The following is a 14322-nucleotide window of genomic DNA, read 5'->3' on the forward strand; positions in this document are numbered from 1 at the left end:
CGTTTCATGGTTCCCGTTTCTGCAACAGTGAATTCCAATGTACCGAATTACGATATAAGCCTACTGTTTAAAAAAAATAAAAAAATAAAAAGGGGAGGCACAATTTCAGTATTATACGTAAGCCTATACAGAATTAGGTGTGGCGAGTGTTTGTGTGTGGTAGGGTGGGTGAGCGGTGTTATGTACAGTGTGTGTGTCATTAAAGTATGTGGAACAATCAGAGGTCGTGTGCAAGTGGTGCAGGGGGTATCTAGTCAGTGTGTGAGTGTGTGTGGGGGTCAGTGTGTGAGTATGTGTGGGGGTACACCAGGGAGCGTATGAAGTCAATCAGATCGCTACGACCCTCTTTCTAGAGGAAGGGGAAAAAACACTTTCTACTTTAGAGGGTTCGACTCATGGATGTATTGGTTCGACCACTCCGTTGACCCAAACCGTACTAAAAACTACAACACCCACAGTGCAGCCATAATTCCAACATGGCGTCTTTTGCTGAAGTCTGAAGCTAAAATACTCCTGGAAAAAACATCGATATAGGCTACTAGACCAACTCCACTGTGCTTAAAATATTGGTTAAATCAACATAAGCATGAGGTTGCTGCTTACAGTTGCCAGGGAAATTCATAAACGACCGAAATGCAGTACCGCAGCGGGTTTTCGTTCCGTAGCCAGTTCCTCCGGACATGCAGAAAGCGGCCTAACGTCACTGCACCGCAGAGAGCAACCGCAGGTGTGCGGCTCCACCGAGGAGCTGGTCCAGCGGCTGGCCGGACAGGTGCAGCTGCGGACAGAGTTCCTGACTGAGGAAGAGGAGGGCGCGCTGATCAAAGAACTCGAGCCTGTTCTGAGGAGGAAACGATACGAATTCGACCACTGGGATGACGTAAGTTCCTCTTCGAGCTGCTTTATAAAAGTAGGCCTGTGGCTTGTTATTGAGGTGTATGCCAGCAACTTCGTAATAAAGTAGAAAAAGGTTGGCCTACCTAGTATTTAGTTAAATAATCAGGTTATTTCATCATGCACTTAAAGTCACTAGAAAAAGAGAAATAACTGACAAATTGTCTTATTTAACAATTAAAATATTTATCTAGCACCCTGAAATGATCTACCCTGTAGATCAGCAATGTACCCTACCGTTTTTTTAGACTTTATACGTTGCTACTAAAAGGTCTACTTTATTTCACTGACCGGTACCCACCTCAACTCCCTAGGCTATCCATGGCTACAGAGAAACGGAGCGTGTGCAGTGGGGTCAGTCTGTTTGTGAGGGGGTGCTGGAGAGAGTCAGAGCCGTAGCGTTTCCCGAGGGGACTCCCCTCTTAGGCCCCGTCCACGTGCTCGACCTGGACAAGGCCGGCTACATCAAACCTCACATCGACAGCGTCAAGGTAAGGTGCCGTCTTTTTACCTTGTGTGTAGTCTGACACGCAGGTTTGTGGGATAAGCCTGTCATTGGTGCCAGCAGTTCCTCCCAGCTGCGCCAATCAGATTAAATCCCTCTACACCTTATTTTGCAAGGGCACCGTTGGAAAAAACCAGGCCAGATCAAGCCTGGTTTATGTGCGTGGCTGGCTTGTTCCTGTTGAGGACTAATAGGACGGAAGCTAATCATGCCACTGAAATAGCTGTGAATTGAAATGACATGAAATAATGTCTGATAAATTAAGATAGGTCTTGTCTCCTGGACACATCAGTCCCAATGCTTCCAATGCTAATCCAGCACAATATGCTAACAACAACTAGCAGCAGCTTCCATAACATTAATGGTAGCGGTCAGTGGCTAAAGCAGTTACACTGATGATTCCTATAACGTTAGCTATTTTGCTGCAATTCAACTTCTGTTTCTGGTCAAAGGTAAGGGATAAACCCAGATAACACAAGGCTAGCAGACCTACAGCGGGTCCCCGATGGACGAGCTGGCAGACCTCCGGCCGAATCCGCTGGCGTGTTCCGGCCATTTGTACATCGAATGGCAAGCGGACCTCTGCCGGATTATTAGCGTCAGGGACAGCGGTCCGCCAGTAATCCAAAATGCTCCCGCTATTGCTCCACCACCATTCCACCGGTAGTTTATTGTCTATATCCTAGGCCCATTGGCCCTAGGCTTATGGATTTTCTATTGCTAAATTAACTTACTCTGAACAATTTTTTTGGTAACCCTTCCTTTCATAGTCCCCCAATTACTAAACATTTACCTGGTAAATACATGCAAAGTATAGCCTAATATATAATGGGTAATTACTGAGACACCTATACTGTAGGCATCATTTCAAAACAGGAGTATTTCAAATGTTCAATTACTGCACATAAATTCAATAAATGACATAGCACCACCACCAGGTCACCACATTTTTACATAACTTCTATAACATCCAGTGACAAACACAAATGACAAATCACAATGCTCATATGTATTAAAAGGCTTTGAATTATATGGATACACGCAGGAATCTGTGAGTGGGACCGAGAAAAGGAGGAGCAGAAAACAAAACAAAGTTGCATACACAGAGAAACATAACAGTAAGCACAAGTCTAGTATATCAGTGGAACTTGTAATTGGTCACTTAATTGGTCACCCAGTTTCTGCAATCAGTTTGACACAGTTAATTCATCTGCAAAACAGACTGTACATTTCCTTAAAAATAAAAATATAATTTTTTGTTCCCATGGGATCTCTCCCGTCCGTTTGAAAAAAGGGGTCAGAGAGGAGAGGAAGAAAGGTTGTGGCTAAAGTTAGAAATCAAACAGGTTTGTCCTCAACCGGGGATCGAACCCTGATCTCCCGAATGGGAGTTGGAAATTTTTGTGCCTATGGAACCTCTCCCTTACTTCCAAAAAAAGGGGAAAGGAGAGTCTAAGGAGGGAGGGAGATGGCTGGAAAGGCCGAAAGTAAACTTAGGAAGAAACCCACAGGCTAGCAGATGGTGTGGGTATGGTTTCCGAAAATTGTCCCCACCGGGGCCTAGAACCCCGTTCTCCCGGGTGGGAGTCCGATGCTTTCACTGCTACTCTACTTGGGACTACTGCCTCTTGTGGTGCCAACAGAGAAATGCAGGTCAACATTCAACGGAGTAAGGGAGGGAGGGAGTGACAACCCGACAAGCGCTATCTATGGTGCACTAGCTTACAGCCACGCACAAAAACAAGCTTAGCACTGCCCAAGACGATTGTGATTGATTGGTTTAAAAGCAATACAACGTTTTTCCCCCCCTATCTCAGAATGATAAAAGGGTGCAGCCACACCTTTCTCCAGCACTGACACAGCGTTAAAAGGAAGCATAGAGATAGGTCTGGCTATGCGAGGCCACCTTGTGTGGCGTTGGCTAGCGCAACCTGTTTGTGTGACTTGAATTAAGGCAGAGAAAGAGCAAAGATGGCCGCTGATGATTTCCCTCCTGGTGTCACTTGGCACTGGATTATCTCTCCATCTCTACCTTCTACACGCCCCCTTCCCCGCCCGTTCCTGGCACCAGTACTGCGGCAGCACCATCGCAGGACTCAGCCTGTTGTCAGACAGCGTCATGCGGCTGGTGAAGGAGGACGACGCAGCCCAGAGGTTGGACCTGCTGCTGCCTAGACGCTCACTCTACATACTCAGGTAAGGAGCAAGGTGTCTTTATAAGGTCTGTATCAGCTCTAGATACTCAGGTAAGGAGCAAGGTGTCTTCATAAGGTCTGTATCAGCTCTACATACTCCGGTAAGGGGCAAGGTGTCTTCATAAGGTCTTAATCAGCTCTACATACTCAGGTGTCTTTATAAGGTCTGTGTCAGTCCGAACCTCTGTGGGAATGTGTCGGCGGAGAACATACAAATTAATGTGGGCCTCTGTTGTTGTTGTTGTTGATGTTGTTGTTGTACTGTATAGCGATTCATCAGTTTCCTCCTGCTGTGTGCCTCCAGGGACCAGGCCAGATATGAGTTCACTCATGAGATCCTGAGAGACCAGGACTCCGTCTTCAACGGTCAGAGAGTCCCTCGTCAGCGGCGCATCTCTATCATCTGCCGCAATCTCAACCCAGCCTGAGACCAGGCGGCTAGGGGGGACACATATCACTGTAACACAAACTCAGTCACTGGCTATGTGGGGGCCTATTAAATCTGCTTAAGACCCCCCCCCCCCCCCCCACACACACACATTTTCAGTTTTCTCAGTTTTATTTTTTCTGTATTCTGATTTTTACATTTTTATTTATTTTCCCAGTATTTTTTTTTCAAGCAGAGCTTAAAAGCCCCTTTACAATTTTCCCCGTGCAAAATTAAGTGACGTCACAAACTACAAGATACAAACAACTCTAGCCAAGGAGGTTAAAAGCCAGCGGCACAACAAATAGAGGGGTATGGCGTTTAATCATGTTTGTCTCCACAAATGTGCGCTTTCTCCCAAATATCTCAATTCTGTGCTTTAATCACAGAAATCATCAAGCCCTAAAATCTGATGAAGTTCCCACAGTACAAACATGATGGGAAAGGGGTGACTCCCTAGTGTGATGTCCTGATGTGTGGTTCACCCAACCTGCACTTTACCCAAAAAACCTAGATATGAAGAGGCAAATATTATAATTAAAAAGTTTTTGTATTTGCACTTTCTCTTGTACTATTAAGTACAATTTTATGCATGGAAATAACGACACGTTTCGAAGTTCTGGGTATATTTTCCAAAGAATGTCCCTTGACAACTCATCATGGTCCAGAGTGAAGATGGAGATGAGACTGAACTATGAGCTTACTGACGGCCACAGAAACCTCAGTTGCTGAGCCAGTGAGCGTTATTCTGTTGTGTGTGTTGCACACGTGTTGATGAGACACTGTAGACCCAGGAGTGAGGGATGGCTCAGCTTCTCTCTGTAACGACGTGCCTGGATCCTTGGTGTCTCCATTTCCTGAACATCTGTAGCACCAACACTCTATAACCATCACACACGGTCCTGGATGTTCTCAAGTGCAGAACGGCCTGTGTGATTAGGGCTCCCGCAGAACCAGTATGCAGACCTGGTCTTTTTCTGTATTACGAGATGGACGGACACACTCCCAACATCAGGAGATACAGCATGGACACTTAACATTCCTCCTCTTCATCTGTGGAACCTGAGGGAGATCGTCGTTCCCTGTGTTTCATAAGTTGACCGGTCAGCAGATGGGTCTTCAACACCTGTATGTGTTAGAGAGACATAGACAGCTGTGTGTGTGTGTTTGAGATATAGACAGGTGTGCGTGCGTGCGTGTGTGTGTGTGAGAGAGATAGACAGAGAAAGAGACTCCTTCCATGTAGTCCATTATGTGATTCCTGGTGACCAGGACAATGTCAGCAGGATGGTTTTATATGGTGTGGTTGGTTCATTTGGTTCAAAAGTGTAATTGACTTACATCATTGACTGGGTCCTGTCAAACTTAAAGGACTATGCTCGTTTTTGACAACCTGGACCTTATTTACGACATATTATAAGAAGTTTGACTCACCCAGATCACTTTTGTGTTGTTCGGAGGCAGGTAGAAGAAATTTAAAATCCAGCGCGAGCCAGTATATCCATGTAATGGCGGCGCACGGGGCAAAGGGAATGCAGCTTCTAAAAATCCATTTTCGGCCGCTAAACGGTTGTTTTCATCAATCACATTGCATGAATCGACAGTTGATATTCCTCTACGCGAGCCATTCTTTCGGTTGGTTTTCAAATGGTCTGTAGCCACTGTAATATGATCTTTAGAAGCCTCTCCCCCACTTGCTCCAGCACGCATGCGCACAGGCCAGCGCAGCCTGCTATTCTCCGGCTCACGTTCTCTGCGCTACGATCGTAGTTGGTGCAGAGAATATTGTCGTCGTCATTCGTCAGCAACAATCCGATCGTAGCGCAGAGAATGTGAGGGAGCATAGCCAGTGTAAAGATCATATTACAGTGGCTACAGACCACGTATTTGAAAACCGAAAGAATGGCTCGCGTAGAGGAATATCAACTGTCGATTCATGCAATGTGATTGATGAAAACAACCGTTTAGCGGCCGAAAATGGATTTTTAGAAGCTGCATTCCCTTTGCCCCGTGCGCCGCCATTACATGGATATACTGGCTCGCGCTGGATTTTAAATTTCTTCTACCTGCCTCCGAACAACACAAAAGTGATCTGGGTGAGTCAAACTTCTTATAATATGTCGTAAATAAGGTCCAGGTTGTCAAAAACGAGCATAGTCCTTTAACACTGCTATGTTGACTCCCATCACAGTATGTCTCAAAGCTTTTAGTAAAAGAGATTTGCATTTATATGTAAACACACACATTAAAGTTGTCGTTGGTTTGAATTTCATTAAAGGCTTTTTTCAGTCTGTTCTCATGCAATCCAATCAAGCTTGCATAACAGTGCAAACAATAACTACCGACATATTTAGGCCTCTGAAACGCCCTTAGCCCAGACAACTAAGCGAAATCATCATTGTTTGAGGATCTGAAGATGTAATTACATGACCATATACATACTGCCAAGATGGAAGTGGGTCTCTGGGGAGTGTGACCTAGTCTGCTGGAAGGCTGGGTCTGGGGGAGGCTGGGTCTGGGGGAGGCTGAGGGGGAGCAGGGTTCACCAGGGTTGCTGCGCACTACATCTAACCATTGAATTATTCAATCTTATGAATCATTGAGTCACGGCACTCCTTTCCAGGTCCCTTGCTACTGTACAACCCAGGCTCACGCGCTTCTGCACCCACAGAAGTTCTCAAACACCAGATTAAACCAGACACAACCTGCCCCACTTTAAACACTTTTTCTTGTTTGTACTTTTCAACACACACGCACGCAAACATGTACAGTATGAACAGGCAGGACAACATGTGTATGCGTAATAGGTTTTAGTGTTGATCTCCGGTGTTCCTCCTTAGGGCTGTGATTCATGCGGCTTGGACAGAAGGCTGCAGCTCCTCCTGAAGGGCTCTGGTTCTGAAGGGCAAGAGATAATTTCACAGACCATCAAACCCTGGCGTGATCACAAACACACACACTCACACACACACTCAAATCCCATAAACTTTTGTTTGTCTTTGTCTACAAAAATAGCCCTCCTGTAGCTATGAGTTTAGGGTAGTGATCTACTGATACGGTATGAGTTTAGGGTGGTGATCTATTGTGTAATATATCAGTTTAGGGTAATGATCTATTGTGTAATATATGAGTTTGGGATGGTGATCTATTGTGTACTATGAGTTTAGGGTAGCGATCTATTGTGTAATGTTATAATAGAATATAATAGAAAATGTATGTATAACCAGTACAGGTACAAGTAGGCCTACATTGGAACTATTGTTATCGCTTGTCCTTACAATGTCTTATCAGCACGAATCAATTCCTCATTCCATTTCCTAGACACGCAACTACACATGGTCCCCAGTCTGGCAATTTACTATCTGTAGTCTTGCAGTCTCAAATTGACCCTCATCTACTTATTCCATCCAATCATGGATGACTGACCGTAATATAAGCGGTACAATTATTAAGATTCAAGTATCCAGTTGCAAAGAGTCAATTGTTATTGTCTATGCAGGCAAGAAACAATTGTTATTGTCTGTCGTATATAGGCAAGATGTTCAATTGTTCAAGCATTGTCAGGTGTTGGTTCAAGTGTACAGTAGCCTAGTAGGCTATACAGAGTCAAATGTTGTTGTCTATTGTATAGACATGGTGCCCAAAGTGATCAAGTGATCAGGTGTTGTTGATACGGGGGCGGGGGCGTGTCTTCAGTCAAGCCGCGTTTTTCCAGACTGAGTCAGGAAAGAAGCTGGTGTGGATCCTGTCCTTCACGGTCATGATGCTCAGATCTTTCGTGTCTCCGGTGAGATGTTATGCTATGTTGTGTCTGACAAACAGAATGGTTTGTCAGGATTAAGACCTCATGCCGGCTCTGCTGCTCGGTGCTACACCTCCCCCGCAGGCTCCGATGGGGGCGGCCGGAGGACCCGGGCTACGCATGCATCAGTAGGCCTACCCAGTCGGTGGGAGGTGAATCTGCTGACCTCTCATTAGAAGAGCTAATGTGAGGCCAGCTCAAGTATCTGACCAGCCCTCACTCTGGAACAGCCAAGGGCGTAGTTTTGGTTTCAACATTGGTAGGGACCATATAACAGTGTAGCCTGCATACACATTTTTTGCTGGGGAAGAGAGGTTAAACCTCTTAAATATGCATATATTTATGAAATTGAATAATACTGTACTAATACAGTGTATCACATCCTGCCTGCTGCTGCGTCCCTCCACTCTCTCTTGACTTTTGCTGCTGCTGCATCACTCCACTCTCTTTCTCTCTCGGTTGCTGCTGCGTCCCTCCACTCTCTCTCTCTCTCAACTGCTGCTGTGTTTCATATATAAAAATGATTTGAAAAAATCGAAATTTTCATTGGATTTTTAGACTGACATTCAACTCATAAATTCTTGAGGCTCACATTCTCTGCGCTACGATCGGATTGTTGCTGACGAATGACGACGACAATATTCTCTGCACCAACAACGATCGTAGCGCAGAGAATGTGAGCCGGAGAATAGCCAGTCTGCGCGCTGGCCTGTGCGCATGCGTGCTGGAGCAAGTGGGGAAAGGCGTGTAAAGATCATATTACAGAGGCTAAAGACCCCGTATTTGAAAACGACAACAATGCCTCGCGTTGAGGAATCTCAACTGTCGATTCATCCAATCTGATTGATGAAAACAACCGTTTAGCGGACGAAAATAGATTTTGAGAAACTGCATTCCCGTTGCCCCGATCACCGTCATTACATGGATATACTGTCTCGCGCTGGATTTTAAATTTCTTCTACAGGCCTCCGAACTACACAAAAGTGATCTCGGTGAGTCAAACTTCTTATAATATGTCGTAAATAAGGTCCAGGTTGTCAAAAACGAGCATTGCCCTTTAACACCCTCCGGCCAATATAGTGAGAGGAAAATTATGGGATTCCAGTTAGCAAGTATAGCCTAAGTTAGCTAATAACTGTAGGCCTAAGAAAACAGGCTACACAGGGTATAAAGAAAAACAGACCTGAGTCCTCATAAAAGTAACTTTAACGGCTCACACGGGCTGGCTAATCTCTAGATAACGTTACCTTATGAGTATTCCGTTTCCCCTATAATTGTAACAAGAACACCTGTCAGGCTAAAACAATGTATTTATTTTTACATCAAAACTTACGACTTTAATATCACTGACGTTTTTTAGCATAAGTTAATGGGAATTTAATATGGCGAAAATTAGCATCACGTCTAGCACAGACTGGGTTTGACAAAGCTATAGCTAGCTAATAGCCCGGCTAGTATGCTGACACTAACGGTTGTTAGTTGTGAGGACGCCGTGATGTCCAACTCAATTAAATCTCTGGTCGGCAGCTAATGTATAATAATGTAATGGCTGCTGCTATCCTAATGTTACAGGATGATAGAAACCGTCTTAACAGTTCTCTAGCTAGCCAGCTATAGGCTATCACCAGTTGATAATTTGCCACAATGTAAAGACAAGTGATGTTAGTTTAGGTAACGTTAGCTAGCACCAACCTAGCTGGTTTTCATGTGGCTAATGCCTAACGTTAGCTACTTAGTTTACCAGTAGCTAGCTAACCTAGCTAACGCTAACGTTACTTACAGTTGCGGAGAAAAAGCTCCTGATATCCCTCATCCTCTTCGGAGGGGGAGGCGATCGCCTGGCGGAGGCATAAAAAATACTGGGATGGCACATTCACGGCGGAGGAAGTAGCAAGTGCCCCCCCTGATTGGACAGCCCAACTCTGCTCAGATTCTTAAAAAAAAAAAAAAAAAAAGTTTTTTTTTTTTTTTTTTTACTAATTAACACAATTATTAAATACATAATTGTGGTTTGTACCAGTTTGTGTTAGATCATCATTAATTTTAAAAGTGTATTTATTACTTAAACTAGGCTACCTTTAAAAATATATATATATTCATAATCCACTAATAGCACAACTCGTCCGTCGAAAAATATGAGATCTGACTGTACTGCTCAGTGCTCAACAAGCTACAACTAGCCAACCTGCTCATAATGGCAAAAAGAGCTATAAAAACAATTTACCACTTCTTCATAAAATAAAATAAAATCTGGCAATGCTAATGCAGAAGCTACCACTCGAAATGACAGCGCAGCAGGTGCAATCGAATGCAGAAGTGCTCCAGAGGCTATCGGGGCTAGCACTAGCACTAGCAACATCACCATCGGCGAGGAAGCTAGCACCAGCAGGCAGTTGCAGTTTGATGTTGTGATGTTGGGTATGGCCTAGTGCTCGGTCATAAAGTCATATTGACATGCTCGTGGTGTCTAGATGAAGTTTGATGCATTGTACATATTGAATTGTCATACGGATTTCTCATTAGCATACTGTTCACAACTGGTATTCTTTATAAATAGATGGGACGAGACGGCAGAACAGTTTTTGTTTTTTTCTCACGTCAAAATGTTCCCCCCCCCTACTCTCAGAGGGTAAAATCGCCTATGATGCAAAGTAATTAGTTAACTCACTCAAAATGGTACCAATTATGTCCTTCCAAACTATGGGAAGGCCATCTAAATGATCTAATATAACTGCACTCCAAAGATAATGCGAACAAGATTGCTTAAAAGTTGGTAGGGACAATTTGGGCCTCCCAAAATGTTGGTAGGGACATGTCCCGACCGTCCATACGCAAACCTACGCCCTTGGGAACAGCCATTAGCCTTTACAGATTACAGATACCATAAGTGTTGAATTTGAAAGTAATTATTTCCTTGTATTTGAGTATTTACAAATAAGATAGCCACAAAGCACCTTGTCACATCTGGAAATCATATAAGTATTCGCTTCCCTTAATTACTATTTGAAAGGTTTATATATATATATATATATATATATATATATATATATATATATATATACATTTTAAAATATATTTTAAATATGCTCAAATAGTCTGCTACAATATTTCTGCAGTTGAGCTCATGTTTTGATATTGTCAATAACTGTACAGGTAGGCCTATGTGTAATTTAACCAGATACTCCACGGCTGGTTCCACCTGGGAGAATACAAAACTAACTTTGAATTTCTTTAGGATCACAATGACATAATGAAAGTCACATTCAAGTGTGTTTATTGCCAAGCTATTAAGCATATAAAATAAGCATGCTTTGCAAAATATAATTCCAATACGCTAAAACGTATTCGCAAATACTTTTAAATGTCAAAATAATAAGGATATAATATCTTAAGAATTATAGGCTTATACACACATTGTATAGGCCTATATAAAAACATCGCACACACATTAACACATTGTAGGCTACACATCCTGTAGCCTATACACATCGCACACCTTTTTGCATTTTGTGTCATTTGCACTGTTCTGATTATGTCTCTGCACTATCTTGTCTAGTCCTTGCACCCAGTCTAATGTTGTCTATTCTTCCATCAGTGTTATGCACCAACTGACCAGAACAAATTCCTAAAACTACCTGGCAATAAAACTGAACTGACAGACCTATCAAATCGCAATGAGGTTTTGTTGGATAGTTTCATGCATGGGAGAGTGTGTTTGTCCCCTGTATGTCCTGTCTTCTATCCGAGTGGGCTCAACGGGTCGTTCTCACAACCGGAAGCCCATCTGAAAGCGACATTGATAAGCCAACAACCCATTCTTCCTGATATCGGATAGGGGGATATCGGTTAAGGTCGCGTCCGTATCGATCTTCTCACACAGAAACAGTCTTGCTATGTAGACTGCCCGGATGTCACTAATTTGCCGGTCGACCTTAAGTCCATATCTGCATAATTTCCCATTCAGAACGACTGCTTTTTCGGGCGCCAGTCAATTAACTCACAAAATAGATGAAGCGCGGAGCGCGCCGGACTGCTGCCTGCGAGGCTGCTGCGCTTTCATTCTGTCCAACATCAACACCTGCTCGCACCCCAAGTCAATACTGGCATCATCGAATAGTACAGAGCTGAAGACGATTCGTTTTTATCTTATTTGTTTAATCATACGGACAGTTATTTTGTAGGCCTACACGATCAGACTACACCATGATGTGCGGCAGCGGCAGCATTAACGGCAATCAATAACGGGCATTAGCGAGACACCTCCGAGCACCGGCCTGGGCGGAGTGGAGAGCTCCGTCCATTAATTTCCAAATGTCTGCTGCTAAGAATAGCCTGCCCCCCCCCCCTCTCTCTCTCTCTCTCTCTCTCTCTCTCTCTCTCATCTCTCCTGGAACACGCGCACATGCACCCGCACGTACGGGGGTGCAGCAGTTGAAGCCCCGCACGAGATACCTTACATCTACTATAGGCCTAGGCTAGCCTACCTTACACCCCCCACACAGACGCACACCAGCCAATCACGCTTGCCAGGTCGTTTATGAAAGAACACTAGTTGTTGTTGCACGTTTTCCGTAACATAGCCTACTATTTGCTCTAGCAGGGTGTGCGTGTATGTGTGTGTGTTTGCGCGCGCGAGAGAGAGAGAGGTATAGACTCCCATGGGCAAGGCACAGTCAGGCTACATTGATGCCATGCGTCTAGAAGTTGGACGTGGAGCCAGTGTGTGTATGTGTGGTGGGAGGGGGGTCTGTGTGCGTCACGCTGCAGCGGCTGCCTCTTACACATCTCTACACGGCTCTGGTCGCATCATACAGCTGCAATTATTATTACTAGCCCGTAGGTCTAGAGCTCAAACCGTTTGGAAGATAGGAGGCGATTTTGCTTCTATCACGCTTCTTGACATCATACTTAGGCTGATTTCTAAAGAAATACCCCCTCTCCCTCCCTCTCCATCCATCCATCCCACCCTCCCTCCCTCCCTCCCTTCCTCCCTCCCTCCCTTCCTCCCCTAGGGGCCGCTGGACTGGAAGAGACGAGGCCGCGGAGCGCACTTATCCAAAGAGAGAGAGACGGGAGGACGGGAGGAGCACTTGTATTTTCAGCGGGTGAAGGCACTCTGCGGGGCGGGGATGGTGAGAGACTTTAACGGGTTTATTTTTTTGTGCAATGCGCTCAACCCAGTGATGGAAAGTACGACCGCCTGTGAAACACGTGAGAGGTGTCTGTCTGCCGCGCGGCTTCGGTGATGCTATCCGTGTCCGTGTGTCCACTCCAGCTTTGATCACGTATGGATTGCCGTGCAGGTGTTGGGAGGCGATGCGTGTGGCGAGGGTAAATTCCGTGTAATTCATGAATTAAATTTGACCCAATCGTTAGCTACTGACATTGACATCTGAAGAAAAACAATCAACGACGATTTAAAAAAAAATTGAAGATGGTAAACTATAAATAACTTCATTATCGACAAATGTCACATTTTTCCTGGTGTCGAGATGCTCGGCTGTCTGTGCGCGCTTGTAAAGCGAGTGTGAGGAGTCGGGAGGGCGATCATAGTCACACTGTAGGCTACCAAACATTGCGGATGTTACCAAATAAATAAATAATATACGATTTTTTCTTTTCCTTTTTTGCCTTTTTTAGTCTCAGAAACCTAGGCGATAGGCTACTACAACCACGACCAGAATGACCGGTTGAGAAAACGCGGTGCGGATTTGTTTTTATATTTTGGTGTTTTTGTCATTTTTATTTACTTAGGCCCACACATTGTTGTGAGGGTTAATATTGGCATTACAGCAGTCATGACAGCGGAGGACTAAATCGCCAAGAAAAGCAGGAGAGGTTCCGGACGAGGCTGTAGCGCGCTGGAGGTGGTGCAGACCGGGCCAGCCATGGAGAACATGGGCCGTTCATTCGAACTCATCCTGGAATATGCCCGGTGTGATATTGGCTCGGTTGCTGTTTTTATGGACATGAAAACGAAGTACGCGGTCGCGAAGGCTAACTGACAATTGTGTTACAACCGCACTCTAAACATTTTTGTAACCGCGCTTGGTCATTAAGACTAACGCACAGATAAGGAGCCGATGCATGGGCGTCTTCTCCTCAGCTAAGGGCCGCATTACTCCCCCCGTGCAGGTGTTGAAGACTATAAGAAAACAGTTGTGCATATGAGCTGTCCTCAGGCAGATGGGATGTAATGTTGTGTGGTCGCGCTGAGCATTCGCCTCCTTTTCCGCTGCTTCGTGAAGATTGGCGTTCGGTGTCCAGAGAATGGCGCGGTTCGGAGACGAGGTGCCGTCCCGGTACGGCGGCGGGCCCGGCGCGGGGGGCCGCGGCGGCAGCAGGCAGGGCGGCCCGCATGGTCACGGACACGGACACGGACACGGAGGGCCAGGAGGGCCCGGAGGGCCCGGGGCCCAGAGGATGTATAAACAGTCAATGGCGCAGAGAGCCAGGACCATGGCCCTCTACAACCCCATCCCGGTGCGACAGAACTGCT

The 14322-nt window shown here is 45.2% G+C and overlaps 2 protein-coding genes across 2 annotated transcripts in view; both read left to right on the forward strand.

Moving 5' to 3' along the window:
* Positions 1-496: 496 nt before the first annotated feature.
* On the forward strand, positions 497-5734 carry alkbh7 (alkB homolog 7). The gene is made up of 4 exons (XM_084439184.1): positions 497-880; positions 1209-1385; positions 3471-3595; positions 3899-5734. Exons 1-4 carry the CDS (start codon positions 587-589, stop codon positions 4020-4022), a joined length of 720 nt encoding a protein of 239 aa, XP_084295310.1. The 5' UTR covers positions 497-586; the 3' UTR covers positions 4023-5734.
* An 8359-nt stretch (positions 5735-14093) lies between these two features.
* cacna1aa (calcium channel, voltage-dependent, P/Q type, alpha 1A subunit, a) overlaps positions 14094-14322 on the forward strand; it is a gene marked incomplete at both ends in the record, with an annotated part of 107013 nt that continues 106784 nt past the window's right edge. Inside the window, 1 exon segment of the mRNA XM_084438178.1 lies at positions 14094-14322. This exon segment is cut by the window's right edge and continues 109 nt beyond it. Within this exon segment, the coding sequence (XP_084294304.1) occupies positions 14094-14322 (229 nt within the window).

This window comes from Borostomias antarcticus, assembly GCF_949987555.1.
Source record: "Borostomias antarcticus genome assembly, chromosome: 5".
Classification (NCBI taxonomy): domain Eukaryota; kingdom Metazoa; phylum Chordata; class Actinopteri; order Stomiiformes; family Stomiidae; genus Borostomias; species Borostomias antarcticus.

What these genes read in the sequence shown, in the direction of transcription:
- alkbh7 (XM_084439184.1), top strand. Translation starts at nt 587, where the DNA reads ATGAGGTTGCTGCTTACAGTTGCCAGGGAAATTCATAAACGACCGAAA. An exon ending in CTCACATCGACAGCGTCAAG is followed by an intron (nt 1,386 to 3,470) that starts GTAAGGTGCCGT and finishes TCCTGGCACCAG; the next exon opens with TACTGCGGCAGCACCATCGC. An exon ending in CGCTCACTCTACATACTCAG is followed by an intron (nt 3,596 to 3,898) that starts GTAAGGAGCAAG and finishes GTGTGCCTCCAG; the next exon opens with GGACCAGGCCAGATATGAGT.